Source organism: Microcaecilia unicolor, chromosome 3 (assembly GCF_901765095.1).
Source record: "Microcaecilia unicolor chromosome 3, aMicUni1.1, whole genome shotgun sequence".
NCBI lineage: Eukaryota > Metazoa > Chordata > Amphibia > Gymnophiona > Siphonopidae > Microcaecilia > Microcaecilia unicolor.
Window position 1 is genome coordinate 215040925 of NC_044033.1, and position 19374 is coordinate 215060298.

The window sequence follows — 19374 nt, forward strand, 5'->3', positions numbered from 1 at the left end:
AGAAGGAAAAGGTGGGGGTTGACAATGAGTTTGATTATTTTGCTGACCTATTATTGAAGTTTATGAGGCAGATATTCAAAGAATTTATCTTGTAACTTTGAGTTATACACCTATATGGGCCTCTCTGGAAATTTACATGGGCTGAGCTAAATTTATACTCAAAAGTTCACTAAATTCCCAAACTTTTAGGAAGGCAACAGGGCAGATTTAGGGTGAGGGAAAAAGTTAGGCTTAGAACTGACTTTCAGCACTAGACACCATAATTAGACTCATATATCCAAGTACATGAATAGCAGGCTTAAATTTATAAGCGTACGCTTTAGGCCCCTAAATTAAGATTAATTATCAGCTGAAAATACAGTAGGGCAAAAATTTAGGAGCTTAATTTAGGGCCTTAAGTTTAGGAGCTCAGTCTTTTTTTATTATTGGGTGCTATATTTTAAAATTAGGTTGTTTTTTTTTTTTTTTTAGCACTGTTACTTCGACTTGGAATAGCAGCCGTTAAGGGTGTGCAGTCACACAGTGTGAACGCAAACAAATTCAGTCATTGGATTCCTAGAAGCCCTGGAGCTATGCCTTTACTTCTGAGTAGAAGGTCAACACCAGCCTGTCTGCTGCTGGTTAAGATTTAGGTAGCTCCGGGGTTGGCTGCTGGAAATCACAGAGCAGGTATTTGGTGGATTCCAGATTGTAGTGTCAGATCTGACTTCCTCTGGTAAGTACCCCCCCCCCCCCCCCCCCCCCGAATGTATACGATTCATGTTCTGTGTAAGCTGTGAGAGGGTGAAAGGCAGGGACTGCTCCCCTCTGAAATACATGAAGGTAGATTAGAGCAACTTCCAGGTGAGTTGCTAACAGCAATGAGTTTTGTCTGATCTCAGTCTTCGCTGTATATGAAAATAATCTCTATAGTGTTGTCTGGTGTCTGTGGAAGACGGAGTTAACGCCAGTGACACTCTGTGCTGTTGATACTAGAGAAAGCTTGTGCCACTGAGGCTTATGCCATAGTGATGACAGAATATACACAAGAAAAATTCCCCCGTCTTTGGTAAAAAATCAAATATGCTTCTCTAGAACCTAGAACCAAGACTACCGCTACCTAGACAAAATAGCTAGCACCCACTAAAACATACATGAATGTGTTTACTTTTGCTTTTCTTTCTTTTTTTAACAAAGTTTTTTTCAAAAGAATTTTTTGTATGAGTACCCTCAGTAAATTCCACTGTTTACAGGCAATTACATTTCTATTGCCCAAGGGCATAGCACTTCTTTCATCAGGCTACTTTTTTTTTTTTCTTTGTTTGTGTGCGTGCTATATATATCATATTGTGATACAACTACAAAGTTTTAAAAGGATTGAACTAGCCTGATCGATCAAACGATCGTAAACATGAACTTATCTTTATCATTTTGTCGGCTCGCTGATTCCTAGCTTCACTAACTCAAGGAACAGGAACAACTGTAACTCTCCAACTGCCTTCCCCTGAAAGCACTTTCAATCCATTTAAAACTTTGTGGTTGTATCACTATGATATATAGCACGCAATAAATAATCCGCAAACTAACCTTTTCCGGAGATGGGAAGGCGGTAGAACTAGAGGACATGAAATGAGATTGAAGGGGAGCAGACTCAAGAAAATTGTCAGGAAGTATTTTTTCACGGAGAGAGTGGTGGATACTTGGAATGGCCTCCCGTGGGAGGTGGGGGAGATGAAAACGGTAACTGAATTCAAAAATGCACGCGTGGGATAAACATAAAGGAATCCTGTTCAGAAGGAATGGATCCTCAGAAGCTTAGCGGAGATTGGGTGGCAGAGCCGGTGGGGAGAGGCGGGGCTGATGTTTGGGAGGCGGGGCTAGTGCTGGGCAGACTTCTACGGTCTGTGCCCTGAAAATGGCAGATACAAATCAAGGTCAGGTATACACAAAAAGTAGCACATATGAGTTTATCTTGTTGGGCAGACTGGATGGACCGTGCAGGTCTTTCTCTGCCGTCATCTACTATGTTACTATGTAATAAATATTTCTATGGGCATCTCAGCGTTTAGCACCAGCTGATTTTTAGCATGTGCTAAAACTGCTAGTGCACCTTAGTAATGTTCCATGTGGCAAGCTGTGATTGGTCAATTGTGTGTCAGGTGGTGCCACTGAGGCTCAGTTGCCTTGGAAACTGAGAAGAGCTGAAGCGCTGCTGAGCGTCTCCTGCATGAAAACTCGGTTAGGAAAAAAAAAATAGGATTTTTCTGGGAAATGTGTCCAGTGTGAAATGATACTGGTTTTGGGACTGTGTGATGCTGGTGCAGGACTGTGAATGTGACAGAAGCCTGAGTGGCTTGCCTGTTTAGGGAGTAGAGAATGGCACGGGGACAAAGTTTGTTCCCGTCCCCGTGGGTTCTGTCTGAATCCCCACCCTGTCCCCACAAGTTCTGTCCTCGTGCCCACCCCGTCCCATGGGCTCTGTCCTCATCTACAGAAGCCTCGAACAATTATGATTTTATATTTAAATCTTTTTATTAAAATATAAGAAGGAACAATATGCTGTGCAACTATTATGTATAAACTAGTAAAAAAAGCCCGTTTCGTAAACAAATGAAACGAGCACTAGCAAGGCTATAGAGAGAGTGAGAGTGTGTATATGTATGTGTGTGACACAGAGAAAGTGTGTGTGTGTGTGTCTCTGTGTGAAAGAGAGTGTGCACAGGTAGGGTCAAAATGAAGAGACAGCAGTGAAATTTTACATAGGACAGCTGAACCATTTGAGGCGTGTTTGTGTGTCTGTGAGAGAGTGTGTATATGTGTGTGGGTGCATGTGTGTGTGAGATACAGACAGTGTAAGTGTGTGTGCGTGTGTGTAAAAGTGAGTGTGAAAGGGTAGGGTCAAAATGAAGAGACAGCATTATAATTGTACATAGCACAGCACAAACATTTGAGGCAGTTCTTGCCTTATCTCCCCTGCCGCCCCCTCCATACCCAACGATTCGTTCCTTGTCTTCCATCCCCTCTGTGTCCCGTGTGTATGTGTGTGTGATTGAGAGTGAGAGAGGTGCTAGCAGTCCCTGTGATAGTGGCAGGTCAGTTGCTCATTATAGCCAGTTAAGAGTAAAAGTGTGTGTGTATGTGCTGGTTTTTTTCCTTCCCTCATATGCCCTCCGTGTCCGTTGTTTGTGTGGAGAGCAGAGATCTATATGGTCCTTTTAGCGTTGCTGTTGACGTCGTGTAGCTACTGTTGCTGCTGTTTTTCATTGTTCCGCGATGTGTCTTATGTCACGTTCCGTCGCTTAGTAATGGGTTCGCGATGCGATTGGTTGAGTGTCATTGGTCTGCCCTCGACGTCATGACGTTTTACGGGGGGCAGGGCCAACACTCATGGGCGAATTCCTGGTTTCACCACCATGCATTTAGAACGTTGGGACTTGTGGAGGCTTCAGAACGTTGGAGGTGCGTTTTATATAGAGAGATTACAAATAGAATACAATAATAACAGTGAGCACCACCATCCAACCCCAACAATAGCTGATTTCTACTACCCCAAGGAATCCTAATCCACCCTGTTAAAATGTCCAGGGGTACAAAATACAACCCATTCTATATGCCCTAGAGGGGAGAAAAATGCCCTATGAAGCACTGTCTTGCTCTTCTGTCTTCCACAATCCTTCCTTCAATAGAAGATGTCTTCTTAGAAGATGTGCTGATAGCAGAATGTACAGCATCCCCCATGCAAATTTTGCTAGTTGTGGCCAGCATGTTTGCTTGTTTTGCCAAAAAAATCAAAATGTCATTGTTTGCATCACTCAAACATAAATAACAATCCAGTTCATTAACAGCCTTCAAAGTAGAAAATGACATAGGGACAAAGTTTGTCCCCGTCCTTGTGGGCTCTGTCCCCATCCCCGTCCTTGTGGGCTCTGTCCCTGTCCCCACCCCGTCCCCATGGTATCTGTCCCTGCCCTGTCCCCGCAAGCTCTATCCCCACCCCCGTGGTTACTGTGGTTCCCCGTCCCCATGTCATTCTCTAGTAGGGAGTTCAAATTGTTTAAAGATGCTGCTTTGGTTTTAGATACCTCCTGAATGAAATATTTGTGAAAAACAATGTGAAGAGTGCAGTGTTGTATAGTAACTAAGTAAATATAATTAGTTACTGTATTTAAGTAAATGTTTTGTTACTTTTATGTGTAAAGAAGAACAGGAAGCATTTTGTTACTTTTACTGAAGTAATAATTTCACCAATTTTTACTACTTTTACTCAGTTACATCTGATGCTTGCAGTTAAAAGTAAAAGCGGAAGTGAAATGTAGATGACGATTCCACAGTACACCAAATGAAACAGCAAAACCGGGAACAGGATTTTATGTCACATAAACAATGAGGTACCTGGTCAAAATAGCCCCGACAAAATGGCCCCAACAAAAAAGCTCCTGACATAATAGTCCCTGACATAACAGCCACTGTCAAAACGGCCTGCCCACAATATAACCCTTGACAAGTTAACCCCCCCACCCCCACCCCCCCCCCCCCCCCACAAAAGGGCCCGATCAGGCTGCCCAGAATATGGACTGCATTTTTTCCCTAATCTTACCTTGCCAAACAGAATAAGGTTGGTAAGACTACGAAAATGATGACAATATTGTTTTGGTTTTTTTTAATTAGCAAGCTGATGGAAGAATAGTTTCTGTAAATAGCAGAACAGATCATGAATACCAGTTTGTAGCTATAGGATGTTGTTTATTTATATATGCTTTATGCAATTGAATGCTTGTAGGAGTCTTTATCAGTGAAGATTTCAGTTGTGGTTTATTATATTTTTTGTGATATTTTTTCTTAGGGGGCTGTTTTGTTAAGAGGGCTATTTTGTGTAGGAGCTATTTTGTCAAGGGTTGTTTTGTGGGAGGGGCCATTTTGTCAAGGGCTATTTTGTTAGGATGTGAAATGTCAAGGGTTATTTTGTTACAAGGCTGTTTTGTCAGGGCTTTTTTTTGTCGGGGCTGTTTCGTCAGGGCTATTATGACTGGGTGCCAAACAATGGATCATCTCATCTTAAATTTTGCTGTTCAGTGAATATAGCCTATGTGGAGTTGCCTATGTTTGTTGAATTTGTTGTTGGTCTCCAGCCAAACAGAACAGTGATAAGTTGGGTCACTTTAAAGCAGAGATGAAGTTGAAGCTGGTTGCAATTCTTGGTGAACAGACATGGAAAATTTTACGTGGGGGTGACTGTCCATTGGATTGATAAAGCCTTTAGACAGGAAGTCTGCTTGTCTGGCCTTAAGACTGAAGGGTTCCCACACATTTCACATTCTGGCATCAGTTCTCAAAGATATTCAAACAGACTTTGCCATCAGATGAAAAATAATTAGAACAACAACACACAATGATTCAAACTTTGTGAAAGCCTTCTTTGTAATTGGACGGCATGAAGATGATAATGAAGATGAAGGTGAAGATGCAAGTGATGAATTGGACAGCACTACTTCTAATGCAGATGATAATGACAATACTGATTGTCACGGAATGCTAAGCACCCACCTAGGGCTAACCCTGCAGCCACTTAGAGGGTATGCCCTCAGCACTGCTCAGGTCCACCTGCACCTGCCGCTTGTGCTCTATACTAGCACCCCCCCTCTCACCGACTGGGTCCCACTTGCCTCTGGGCGAGTCTTCCATTCTCAAGTTATTCCCTGGTGATTTATAGGACACTGGGGCCACACTTTTAAGGGTCCCACAGTTCCTAGAAAACACCCACAGACCCAACACACAAACCTCCAGGATTCTTAGTCCAGGACAACAGAACTAATGAACTAACAGGTTTATCATCACAGTATAACAGTGAATGCTTCAAAACAGGTGAAAAATGAACAGCAAGCATTAACAGGTAACTGAATAAAGATCAATGTTAAAACTATCTAACACTTGTTACTACCTGGGTAGCACCTGGGGAGTTTCAGGAAATTAACTGCTCACAAGTCTTGAACAGGGTCTCAGGGCAGAGATGTTCACCCTCTGCTGTCCCTAGCTGAGACTGGGGAAAATCCAGTACCTCCTGACTAGATTTGATCTCCAGAGCCAATCACAACCCAGGGCACCAACTTTAAAAGTATCTGGCCAATGGTACTGCAGATTGCCTTTCCACAAGTTTAAACTGAACCCCCCCCCCCCCCCCCCCCGATTTCTCTGCAACACCTCTAAAACACAAAACAAATGCCATCTTCCTGCCAATTAGGAGAAATAAACTTCATGAAATTATTATTACAATTCACAGGCTTGAAAACCCACTGTTTCGTCACAATGATGATAAAATATTCTTTGCTATACGGAAGTCAAGTGTTTCAGAGATTCCCTCAATTAATTCTTGCAAACCCAGACAAAAGACATCAGTAATGTTGCAACCTGGCCTGATTTGAAGGAACGTTTATCACACTGAACACTCCACTTTCTGCTAGTGCGATTGTTGAAAACCTTTTTGTCTGTGCTGGATTAATGACTCGCAAGCACTCACATGAATGACAGCTGAAGATTAAAAGAAATGATGGAGTGTCTGGCCCCCACACAAGAGAGACTAAAGTCCTGCCAAGAAAGGCCAGCAGATACATGGAACCTGGATCTCAGACGCCACAAAGTAAAGGGAAGGAAGAAAGGATTTGGGGAAAAGTAGGCATACTTACCTGGGTTAGGGAGTTCACTGTGGTACGTGGCACTGGGTAAATTACCTGGGAAGAGAAAATACAACACAAAGAATCAGTTCTTTAAAAGGGGAACGGGATGGGAAAACTGATTTAGGGTTATAGCAATAACATGGAATAAAGAAAAGCACTTATCTGATTTGATCATGTGACTCCACTATTGAAGGACTTGCATTGGCTGACAATTGATGCTCACATTGAATTTAAGGTGGCATGTTGGGTCTTTAATATAATCAATGGCTGCTGTCCTCAAGATCTTATTCAGTTGATTACTTTTCCTGTTATTCATTCTGCTTCTCATTTTAGATCTCTATTAAAACTGGGTAGTCTTTTGGCATCTCAGGTTCATTATAAACATACTCACGAAGTGGCAGCATAGGATGAATGAGCTGGGCATATGTGAACTTAAACATGCTTCTTTGAAAAACACACCGTAGTGAGACTGTTACAAATCTTTGTGGCTAACATTCCATGCCTTTTCTGGTATGGTGTGATGAGTGATGGCTATTTCATTTCTTTCTTTGCACACATGACTGCTGTATTTGGAGCTGTCAGGTGCTGTATAGTTTCTTTTAGCCTTTTCATTCTTTTTGTGTCCCCTATTCTGTTTTTCATCTATTTCTAATTGTTTTCTACCATGTACTTTCGCACCCTCGACGTTTGATCCTGTGCCATGCTTATTGTCTGAGATGTTTGTGAGTGTGGTTGTATGGAGGAGATTGATTTGGTTGTGGATGTGGTAGAATCAGGGCTTTTTTTTGAGCAGGTACTTGGGGGTACTGAGTACCGGCACCTTTTCCATTGTCTGCTAAAATTGATCCATGGTCCCCAAGTTTTAATGAAAAAGCTCAGACTCTGCACACCAATTCTGGCTTGTTATAGATTCTGTGACTGGTTGCAGGGGGCCTGGCTATTGTGGGGTGGGTCCCTCAGTGATCACCCCACCCCTGAATGGTGGCCTGTCATTTGAGTACCGGCACTTTTTCATTAGGAAAAACGCACTGGGTAGAATGTCTGTTGGGGATGGATGAGAGCGGGTGCGTACTTGTTTTTCAAACAATTTTCAAAAAGCTGGAGGGGATTGGGGACTCCTATTTACCTTTCTAGTGCTCACGAGTTGGTATTGCTGGGGTTGGAATGCTTACACTTTATTATGGAGCTCTCTGCGAGAGATATTTCCTTAGCTGTTCATACTCCTTTTATCAGATGTACTTTTTTTTTACTGTGAGCCAATGTACTTTTATTGTTTGTATTTTTTCTTTATGGTGTTTTGTGTTCCCCAATATTCTCCCCTTCAATAAAGATATTTAAAAAAAAACATACTCACGAAAGTTCATTTAGTTACCGGCCTAGTAGGACATGAATTCTGTTCCAATCCAAATACGGACACTCCCTAATTACATGTTGTTTAGGAAGCATTGAAAACTTATTTGTTTAATAAGTACATGGATGATTAGTAGTATATGTTTGGTACTGAATTAGTTGTTATTTTTTCTGTATGTAACCCGCTTTGATTCCAGTATGATTTAGGCGGGATATAAAAAAAATACAGGAATAGAATAGACTAGTTTATTTTGAAGTCTGTGAGTTGCTTGCAGAACAGGTCATTCTTTATGTGATCGCAAGGGAAAGGTTCCTTTTGTAAGAAGACAGCTGTTTTCTAGTACATATGTTGGTGGCAGTTAGTTAACACATATGCATAAATATTTTTATTGCCAAATTTGGTATTGCTGTTATTGTTCCTGAGTAAAAATGTGTTATTGAATTTGGACTTCTGTTTGAATTTTGAGGACAAATAAAATTGTTAACCACCTTTATGGGTCTATTTTTCTTTTTATTTAAATTTAAAATTGTCTGTCTTGACCACATTGAACCAGGTTTGGGAGCCATGACTACAAACATCACTTGTTGCCCCAACTTGGTGACTGTGGGACAGGGCAGCATCTCCCCTTTCCCTCCCTATCTTCCCCTCAGTGGCCAGTATCTTCCCCTCACTATCTATCCAGGTAACCAGCATCTCCCCTTCCCCTCCCTAAATTACTCCTCCCCCCACCCCCGGAGGCTAGCATCTTATATCCGCTTTCTTACCTTGTATGTTTGACCATCTTCCCCCTGCTGGGCCTGCCCTACCTCCTCGTAGACCTGAAACTGCAATGACAGTGCAGCAAAGGCTTTTCAGTACAGTTCCCTCTCTTGCCCAATGCAGACTTCTTGTCAAAGGGGAAGAACGCAACATCACTTCAGTTCAGGCCTGTTGCCATGCTGAAGTAGCATTGATCTGCCATACTAGAGCTCTGCCAACCTCTCCCACTCAAATATTGCCTTCCGAGGCAGATGTCTAATCTGCAAAGTGGCAGGGCCAGCTCTGGGAACAGCTCCCTGTGCTTTTTCCAGCAGACTCCTGATTCCTCCTGGGATTCCTCCAGCACTCTCAAGGCCACCAGTCCCTATATCTAAGGCCTTAATTAGTTCAATCCAGAATTTAACATTAACATATCAGTTCTTATATACCGTAGCTCTCCATATAAGGCTCAGAGCGGTTTACTCACCGGGACCATCAATACTCAGCAGAAAATATTACAAAATTAATCAAATTCATTTTAACTCACAACTACTTCCGCTTTAACAATGATATCTATCTACAAATAATGGGCACTGCGCTGGGCACCAGGACAGCACCCCAATATGCCAACCTTTTTATGGCTGAGCTGGAAGAGACATTTCTGAATACACACCAGACCAAACCTCTAAAATACTACCGGTACATCGATGACATTTTTATGATTTGGACGGAGGGTGAAGAAACTCTGAAACAATTTTATTCTGCCTTCAATCCTATAATCAGATTCAAAATTGACTACTCCCCAGAAAAAGTCAATTTTTTGGACACCACGGTCTCAATCAGTGATGGCTGTATACAAACATCTATATACAAGAAACCCACAGACAGATGCAGCTACCTCCACAACTCCAGCTTCCATCCTTCACATACAAAAAGATCCATCATTTACAGCCAAGCAACAAGATACCACCGTATCTGCTCTGACCCAGGGGACAGAGACAGACACCTTAAAAGCCTGACTGCATCCTTCAAACAGAAAGGCTACAACCCCAAAATAATCTCCAAGAATATTGCCTCCTCCCTCAAAACACCCAGGGAGAATCTGCTACAGTACAAGGAGAAAAAATCCACAGACAGAATCCCCCTTGTAGTGACATACAATCCAGAGCTGGAAAAACTGAGGAAAATCATAAGAGATCTACAACCTATACTCCAGGAGGATGAATTACTGAAAGAGATATTCCCATCCCCACCAGTACTGGCCTTCCGACAGCCACCCAATTTAAAACACAAGCTAATCAGAAGTAAACTTACATCACAGACTGAAAAGGAACAGAAGGGCACACTTCCCTGTAATTTATCCAGTTGCAAACTATGCCAAAATATTTCACAGGACCCCACAGTCATCCACAAAGGAAAGATATTCAACATAAAGGAATCTTTCACTTGCTCATCTTCCAATGTGGTATATATCATTCAGTGTAAAAAATGTAACGAAGGATGCTATATTGGAGAAACAGGCCAGATGCTTAAGACAAGATTCAATTTACATGAACAATACTGGTGCCAGTAGGGCTCCCACCCCTGTTGGTCAGAATTTTACAGGACCAGGACACTGTACCAGTGACTTCACAGTGAGAATCCTGAAAGGTAACTTTAAAACCATACAAGAACGTAAGACCTTTGAAGTCAGAATGATTGAATATTTTAACACCCAACAGAAAGGACTTAACAAGGATCTGGGGTTCCTAGCCCATTATAAACCATAAAGTTGTATTTCTCTGTTGATCACCCCACCCCTCACCTATCCACACCCATCCTGTTAGAATATCAATGATATGCTTTGATGTCCCCATGCATACCTCCTACCCACCCCCATCCTCCCACCCTGTCAGACTGTCATAGTAATGCTTGAATGTTTTCACTTATATACACCGTCAGCTAGCACATTTGCTTATTTCCGATCTGACGAAGAACGGCAACCTTCGAAAGCTAATCAAGAAATGTATTAAGTTATGTCCAATAAAAAAGGTATCATCTTATTTTCTTTTCCATATTTTATTTTGTTTGATTTCTATTGATAACCTTAAGAGTGGACTAACACGGCTACCACACTCCTCTACAAAAAGAAAAAAAAATACACAAACACACAAAACAAAAAATCCCATCAGCAAATATTTATATCCAACATACAAAAAACAAATCATAAAATGAATTATACCCATAAATAATACTTAGAAAAGAACCAAGATTTGAGGGATTTCTGAAAGCGCAGATAGTTAGTTTCAGTCCTAATGGTGATAGGCAGTGCATTCCACAAGGGAACCACAGCCAATGAAAATAATCTCTTCGGACCCTGTTTACTAACCCACGCTGTAGGTGTGATAACCTTTTAGCGCGCGCTAATGCTAGAGACACCACGGGTGTCTTTAGCATTAGCGCACGCTAATATTTTGTGCATGCTAAAAAGTTAGCGCGCTTACAGTGCGGCTTAATAAACAGGACCCTTAGTAGCAGAAACCAAACGAGGTTTAGGGAAAAAAGGGGAACCCTTAATTTATTCACATGAATAGATCTTCTTGTAGTTCTACAGGACTGAATAGATATCAGAGTAGAAAAATACTCAGGACAGAAGCCATTAATGATCCCACCGTAGTTAATAAACATGAGGGCAAATCTTCCATGTCATTACCTCATCACAGCACGTACAAAGGGTCTTTTATTACAGGGCCTCTAGCTTGAGAGGGCCAAAAGGCACCTATTTGCAGCCTATTTTATCAAAACATAGGCACCCATGTGCCTTCATAAAATACTAGCACAATCCTGCGGGTATCTCTGGTAAAATACCTGAGCAAGTATAAATACACACACGACAGAGCCGCCAAGAGACAAAGCTAGGCCCGGGACAAAAAATCTTCAGGCCCCCCCACTGCAGCCACCACCACCACCACCACCCTTGCCACTGCTCTCCCCCCACCACTGCCGCTTTGCTCCCCCCCTTCCTCCTCCCCGCTAATCTCACCTACAGGTTCCTGCTGCCAGCAGCGATTCACAGTCATAGGCCGTCTCCAACTCCGAGGCCTTCCTTCTGCCACGTCCCACCCTGTCTACTGCAACTTCCTGTTTTGATGCTAAACAGGAAGTTGCAGTAGAGAGGGCGGGATGCGGCAGAAGAAAGGTCTCTGAAGGCCTGATACTGGGCCAAGGGAATTTTGACTCTCCCCGCCCTCTCAGCGGCCCTGACACATAACAATATCCACAACTGCATACATTTTATTAAAATGTGTGTAAATCAGGACCGGCCCAAACACTACCCCAGCGCACTGAGGGGTAGATTCAAGAAAGAACGCCATGTTTAATGAATAAATAAATATCCAGCATGTCACCCCTGCACTCTTGCAAACCTTGTGCAATCCCATTCAAGACTGCAATTTCTACACAGTGTTTATGCAACTCTATGCAATACTCCTGCAAACCTCCACCCAGAATGAGCTGGTGACCTCTGAAACAAGAACAGCCTCGCAGGTTTGGAAGGGGAAGAAAAACTGTAGGCAACTAGAAAACAACACATAGAAACACCCCAGTCCTTGCTTAGCAGTGAGGTCATTTAACAACCCCTCCTAGTTTAACACTCCCTCCTAGAGGGCTTGATCTCAGGCACTGTCTTATGGATATGTGAAGAGTTTTTATGTGGACACTTTCTGTCACTTGCTTGAGATTCTGAAGGTGCCAGAGTTGGATGGATACCAAGTTTTGTCCGTGACCAACTGTTCTCTGTTTTCCCTTTGCAGCCTTAAGAAAAGGAATGTTTCCAAGGGTCCGCATCTTCCGAGTGTGCCTCCTGATTCTGGTGTCTGCTCTGATAATACTGTATTGGGAAAGACAGCTCTGCCCTGTGCCTGATCAAGGACCTCAGGGAACAAGAGTGAAAACTCGGCTCCTTATCCTCTCCACGTGGCGAGCTGGATCCTCCTTTGTGGGTCAGCTCTTCAACCAGAACCCAGATGTCTTCTACTTGGTGGAACCAATCTGGCATGTGTGGAAATGGTTAACCATGAAACAACCGTATATTATGGCACTTCCTGCAAGGAATCTGCTCAAGTCCCTCTTTCTCTGTAACATAGAAGATCTGACATCTTATCTGTACAAGGATGACTTCATCTCCGACTTCATCATGTGGCAGGAGAGCAGGGCCCTTTGTTCTCCTCCAGCCTGTAATGCCTTCCAGCGCACTGACATCATTGACAAAGTGATATGCACAAATCATTGTAACCAAGTCCCATTCCAAAAAATAGAGGAAGCATGTAGGACCTATAGCCACATAGTGGTGAAGGCAGTGAGGTTCCTGGACCTAAAGGTGCTCTATCCACTTCTCAGAGATCCGTCCCTGAATCTGACAATCTTTCATCTAGTGAGAGATCCACGAGCCATCTTCTCCTCTCGTCAGTTTATAAGCTTGAATTACAGCAATGCAATCTTAAGCAACAGCAACAATTCAGAGACCAATGACAACATAGTGATGCAGAAAGTTTGCGATGCCCAGGTGAGGATTTACAATGCTGCCATGGCGAGTCCTCCCCCATTCGCTAGGGACCGCTACCACCTGGTACGCTTTGAAGACCTGGTGCAGAACCCACTGGATTACGTCAAAGAGTGGTACCAGGCTTTAGGCCTCACTATGACCTCCAAGCTGCAGTCCTGGGTCTACGACATCACTTCCAGCCACTCTGAGACAATTCCAGAGGCTGGATTGTTGATGCCCATCAGAAGAGTGTCCAAAAGGACTGCCAAGTACTGGAGGGAGAAACTGAGCTTCCAGAAGGTGCAGGAAGTTCAGCATCTTTGCAGGGAGAATATGGAGGTGTTTGGTTACCACCCTGTCCGTTCTGAAGAGGAGCTAAAGAACAGTTTGCTAGAGCTGGTGGTACCCCAAAAGAGCTTTCAGGAAGAGCATTAGGATGTTTCAGCCTTCTGCATGGCCTGGCCACTGAAGTGATGCACCATCCTGCACTAATGAAAGGTTCATTCAGTCCCTCTAAACAGTCCCTCCTTTTTCTTATCTGGATGTTTTGCAGGATCACTCAGCTCTTCAGTACAGACACTTCTGTTTGCAGGGCAGTGGCTTAGCCAAGGGTGAGCCTGGGTGGGCCCAGGCCCATCCAATTTGGGCTCAGGCCCACCCAGTAGCAGCACACCTATGATGTGGCTGGCAGGGATCCCCAAGCCCCACCAGCTTCCAACAATTGTCCCTCCTGCATACCTTGTAAATAGCAGATCTTCACTTCCAGTCAGCAGCAACTGATACACACTGCTCACACCAGCCCCACAGCCTTCCCTCCTATGTGTTCCAGCCTATGTGGAAGCAGGAAGTTGCATCAGAGGGAAGGCTGTGAGGCCAACATGAGCAGTGTGTATTAGTTGTTGCTCGTTGCCGGTGAAAATCTGCTATTTAAAAGGTATGCAGGGGGAGGGGGGGGGGAATGTTTGAGAGACCATATGGCATGCAGGCGAGAGAGGAAGAGACCAAATCACTTGTGGGACAAGGCAGAGTTCTCCTGCCCACACATCTTGAGCCCCGGCCCACCCAAAATTTGGTGTCTGACTATGCCCCTGTTGCAGGGATACTTGACCCATTGTTAATAGACTGTACCATGGAAAAGGTTTGTGTAATAGGCACAAGCTTTGCTGTGTAGCAATAATTTAAGTAGATGGTGCTGTATATGCTCTCTCATAAGTACATAAGCACCGCCATACTGGGAAAAGACCAAGGGTCCATCAAGCCCAGCATCCTGTCTCTGACAGTGACCAATCCAGGCTTGAAGAACCCGGCAACCCCCCCCCCCCCCCCATTTTTTAAAAATAATGTTCAATGGACTTTTCCCTCAGGAATCTGTCCAAACCCCCTTTAAATTCCGTAAGGCCAGCTGCTGTCACTACATTCTCCGGCAATGAGTTCCAGAGTCTAACTACACGCTGAGTAAAGAAAAACTTTCTCCTATTTGTTTTAAATCTACCATATCCTAGCTTCATCTTGTGTCCCCTGGTTTTGAACTGAATAATAAAGATGTGAATTTTGACTATTTTTAAGTTAACAAGCACATCTACATTAGGATGTATAAAATTCTGGTAGTATTTTAGAACAGAACAGGTGTGATGGAAAATATTAAGGATTGCTTTTCAGTCTTTCTTTAATCGATAAATACGTTTTAAAAATCTTCTGTCTTTGATCAAAAGTGACTTTCCTGGTATATCTCAAAGAACAGGCTGGAATGTAAGGCACATCTCAAGAACAATGTATGAGATAAGGCACATTTTAAGAACAATATATGAGATAAGGCACATCTCAAGAACAGGTTGGAATGCCTCTGAAGCCAGCTTGTGCAGGAGGGAGGCGGGGCATGCTTGAGGTTTGGGAGATAAGCCACCTGGCCAGTGGTTTGTTTACCTGAACTGAGAGCATATGACTGAAACCTCATGTACATTCCTGGATAAGTTTTAGCTTAATAAAAAGGGGGCTTTTTGCAACAGAGCATTGGGGCTCATTCTGTGGATGGATGGATGCATCATATAGAAAAGACTTGTTCCTGATGATATGGAGACTTCGGGCTTTCGCTGCAACGGGCCCCCCAGCTGATGAGATAAGGACCTGAATGATGTAATTCCTGACCAGTGATGTTGTATGTATATATATTGTAACCAGGTACCTCTCATGTGCAGCCAAGGATAGAATAATCTCCTCCAGCCACAGGCTCCCGGTACAATGAAGAAATAGATGTCCACCAATAACTTCAATCTTAAGGATTTTTATTCCATGCAGGTTTCTAGTACACAGTTCCAACAGCAGCATAGCACATACCAGGATTCAATACATGCTTACAGGCTTCAGTCTGGGCTCTTTATCCAATGCACAAACAGTAATTCAATTCCCAAGACAAACAGTTCTTTCAGTTCATCATCACAGTTCAGTCACCAAGCAGCAGTTTCTACCTTCTATCCTCTTTACCTTCAGGAGAGTTCAATATTTTAGGGACTCCTTCTACCCAAGGGTTTTCCCCTGCATCAGCTCCACAGTGAATTCAATACTTTTGGGACTTCCTGTCACCCAAGGAATTTCAGCCTGCTTCAGAACTTTAGGGACCTCCCTGCCCAAGGGTTTTCAGCCTGCAACTGCTTCTTTCCTTCTGCTTCTCTCTCCTGAACTGAACTGAACTCCTCCTGGGACTCCTTCCCACCTGCCTAATCAATCCCTGGCTTCAACTACCACAACCAATCATGCTCCTTCCATTAGCTTCCCCACACCCAAACCAGCTGAGTTAAGCATTAGACTAATGAGACCAATGATGTGCTCCTGCACACAGGGTTTCCTAACTCTCTTTCTGCCTAGTGGCAGCCCCTCTACACCCATGTCTTTCCTGATTGCAGCTAGGAGTCCAGTCCGGGTTCTTCATCTCCCCCTCTGGCTCCTTGCCTGCAATGCCTTCTGGGACTTGTATTTCAGACTGAAACTGCCTTAACCCAACTATCCTGGATGTGACTTTATCACTATATATATATATATATATATATATATATATATATATTTATTTATATTTTACTTTTCTATAGCCTTCCTTTAGTAATGTACTCGATTAGTGTGTTTATTTCTTAATCATTGTGATGCAGTAACAATAATGACTTATACACTCTCCATTTAAAGTACTAATAAAGAGTTTCATTTACCCAATACGAATCCAAAAGAATCTGTAGTATTTTATTCTGTGAGCAGTCTGTGGTGATCAAGTGAGCAGGCTGCAATACCAAAGCAATACAGTAGTATTTGCCGACCATAGAGCCTGGCCTTAAAATGTATGCAAGAATACATGTGTATATGCTATTAAGTGTGGTGGAGCATCCATTTTACAAAAATAAATGTGGAAAAATAATCAGTGGGGGAAAAATGGGAAAGTACACATTTTATTTATTTATGCATTCTTATATCCCACTGTTACCCCAAAACAAGTTTCGGTTCAAAGTGGCTTACTGTTTACATTATTAGTTGAGAATTACAATAGAATGTCCATTATTACATGAAAAGTAGTCTGTATATTTGTCTATAGAATTTTCTGAGAGGTTAGTCTGTGTTTTTGTCTGTAGCGTTTTCGGGAAGGTAGTTTTGAGGAGGCAGGGCGACGATTTATGAAGTCGTCTGAAGGGTATTGATGAGGTGATTTGTAAAGTGGGATGTTGATTTTTGAGGAGGTAGGAAATGTTTGTGCCGACACATATAGGTCATAACATTTATTTTATTTATTACATTTGTACCCCGCGCTTTCCCACACATGGCAGGCTCAATGCGGATTTTCTTTTTCTGGTACTGTCCCTAATGGGCTCACAATTTAGTATTATATTGTACCTGGAGCTGTGGCGGGTTAAGTGACTTAACCAGGGTCACACAGAGTTGCAGAAAGAACTGAATAGCAACTTAAGGGGCCCTTTTACTAACCTGCAGTAGAAGGGGTCCTGTGCTAGTGCCAGTGTGTGTTTTTGATGCATGCTGAGGCCCCCTTTTACTGCAACGGGTAAAAGGCTGTCTTTTGTTGTCCAAAAGAATTAGCCATCCAGTAAGTGAACCTCTTACTACACGGCCATTTTGGGGTGGGAGCCCTTACCGCCACCCATTGATATGTAGGTAGGGTCTCCCGTTCTAACCTAGCGGTAACCGGGCAGCGCACGGCACTGCCTGATTACCGCTGGGTACGCCGCAGCGCTACAAAAATAGAAGATATTTTTGCAATGCCTGAAATGGTGCGTTCTGGGAGTAGGAACTACCCCCAGGCTCTTACAGTAGCCCGGCAGTAGTTGCGGATGGGCATGTGGCACGCTCATTCCCATGCATTAACCCTTTAGTAAAAGGGTTCCTAAATGAGTAAGCCGTTTTGCAAAAATACATGTATCTGTTATAATGGAAACACAGAGGTAGGAATTGTCCTAACGTGAAGGCAAACTGTCTTCAGGCTGCTGCCAGCAACTCATGTACTGTTCATAGGACTGTGGTTTCGGGAGGGAGGGAGAGGGAGAAGGAAGAAGCGATGCTGAACCCATGGGGAGGACATGTGGAGGGAGGAGAGAAACACTGGGCCAGGGGGTGGAGAGAGAAGGGGAGAGACACTGGACCAAAAGAGGGAGGGAGGGATGGCAGACCAATTAGGGGAAGGGGTGTGCTACAGGTGACTTATATTCTGCAATATCTCCATTTGGATTCACTGCGGATTACAATCAAGGAAGAGAAGCACCCTAGTCAGGTGGAATTACATTACATGAAAAAAGCAGAAAAGCATAGCAGACAGGAATCAGATCAAAATTAGCAAATGAAAACACATACCTAAATTAATCAATACCAACGGCAGAAAACATATGAGCTTTCAGGTGTTTCCTAAATAAGAGATAAGACAAAGTCAATCTTACAAAATTTGGCAGCCCATTCCAAACCTTACACTTCAGGAATGATGTGGCAAAAAAAAAAAAATCAAAATAATGCACCAAAATAATACAACATATTAAACAGAACAATATTTGCAGTATTCTGGAAAGTGTCAAAGTTAAGTACTTTGACACTTGGCTTCCAGTCAGTCCTTGTTCCCTAGTCTAGCATCTTCCAGATGACCATGTGAACAGTGGTGTTCTGTAACACTGTAACAGAGCAACCATAAAATGATTTGCCTATCAAGTGTTTTTTGGGGGGAGAGGGGGGGGGTAGGTTGCCAAATGGCCGTTGGGCTTCAGACCTGCTGGCCTTTAGTTTATTGTTGAGTTACAATGGTTAGAATATGTTTTATTAGTATGAGCTATATCTATTGCTTTGAACAGCAGGGCTGAGAACCAGGGAAGCCAGGGTTCAAATCCCACTGCCACTCCTTGAGATCTTGGACAAGTCACTTAACCTTCCTCACTTTAGTTTATTGTTGAGTTACAATGGTTAGAATATGTTTTATTAGTATGAGCTATATCTATTGCTTTGAACAGCAGGGCTGAGAACCAGGGAAGCCAGGGTTCAAATCCCACTGCCACTCCTTGAGATCTTGGACAAGTCACTTAACCTTGCCTCAGATACAAACTGTAAGGTCTCCAGAAAGAAAAAGTTCTACTGTATCTGACTGTAACTCACACTGAGTTACAAGCAGTGGCGTACCAAGGGTGGGCGGTGGGGGCAGACCGTCCCAGGTGCACGCTGCAAGCGGGTGCAGGAAGCAGCTGCGTGGCTGTCGGCTATGCTGGTTCCCTGCTCCCTCTGACGTTACTTCCTGTACTGGGGCAGGGAACCAGCGGGACTGACAGCCATGCAACTGCTCCCTGCACCCCCAGGAGGTAAGAGCGATGCACTTGGGGGGGGGGGGGTGATGCCCCGGGGGGAGGGGGCACAGAGGCATTCCATCCTGAGTGGCAGCCAACCTAGGAATGCCACTGGCTACAACTGAAAGAGGCATGAGCTAAATGCAAATCCAAAATCCAGTACTAGGCATACTGTGAAGTAATACAAAAATCTACAAAATCACTCAGGACCTATAAAGCAATTCTACCATACCATAACAGTGCTAACTTCCAGGAGTTATACAACAAGGGCCTTTCTAAGAAAAGGGAGCACCATAAACATTGTAT

At 43.4% G+C, this 19374-nt stretch overlaps 1 protein-coding gene across 1 annotated transcript; it reads left to right on the forward strand.

The window, feature by feature from the left end:
- Positions 1–659: 659 nt before the first annotated feature.
- On the forward strand, positions 660–13803 carry LOC115466302 (carbohydrate sulfotransferase 6-like). The gene is made up of 2 exons (XM_030197467.1): positions 660–715; positions 12531–13803. The coding sequence occupies exon 2, from the start codon at positions 12545–12547 to the stop codon at positions 13694–13696; it is 1152 nt and encodes a 383-aa protein (XP_030053327.1). The 5' UTR covers positions 660–715; positions 12531–12544; the 3' UTR covers positions 13697–13803.
- The last annotated feature ends 5571 nt before the right edge of the window (positions 13804–19374 follow it).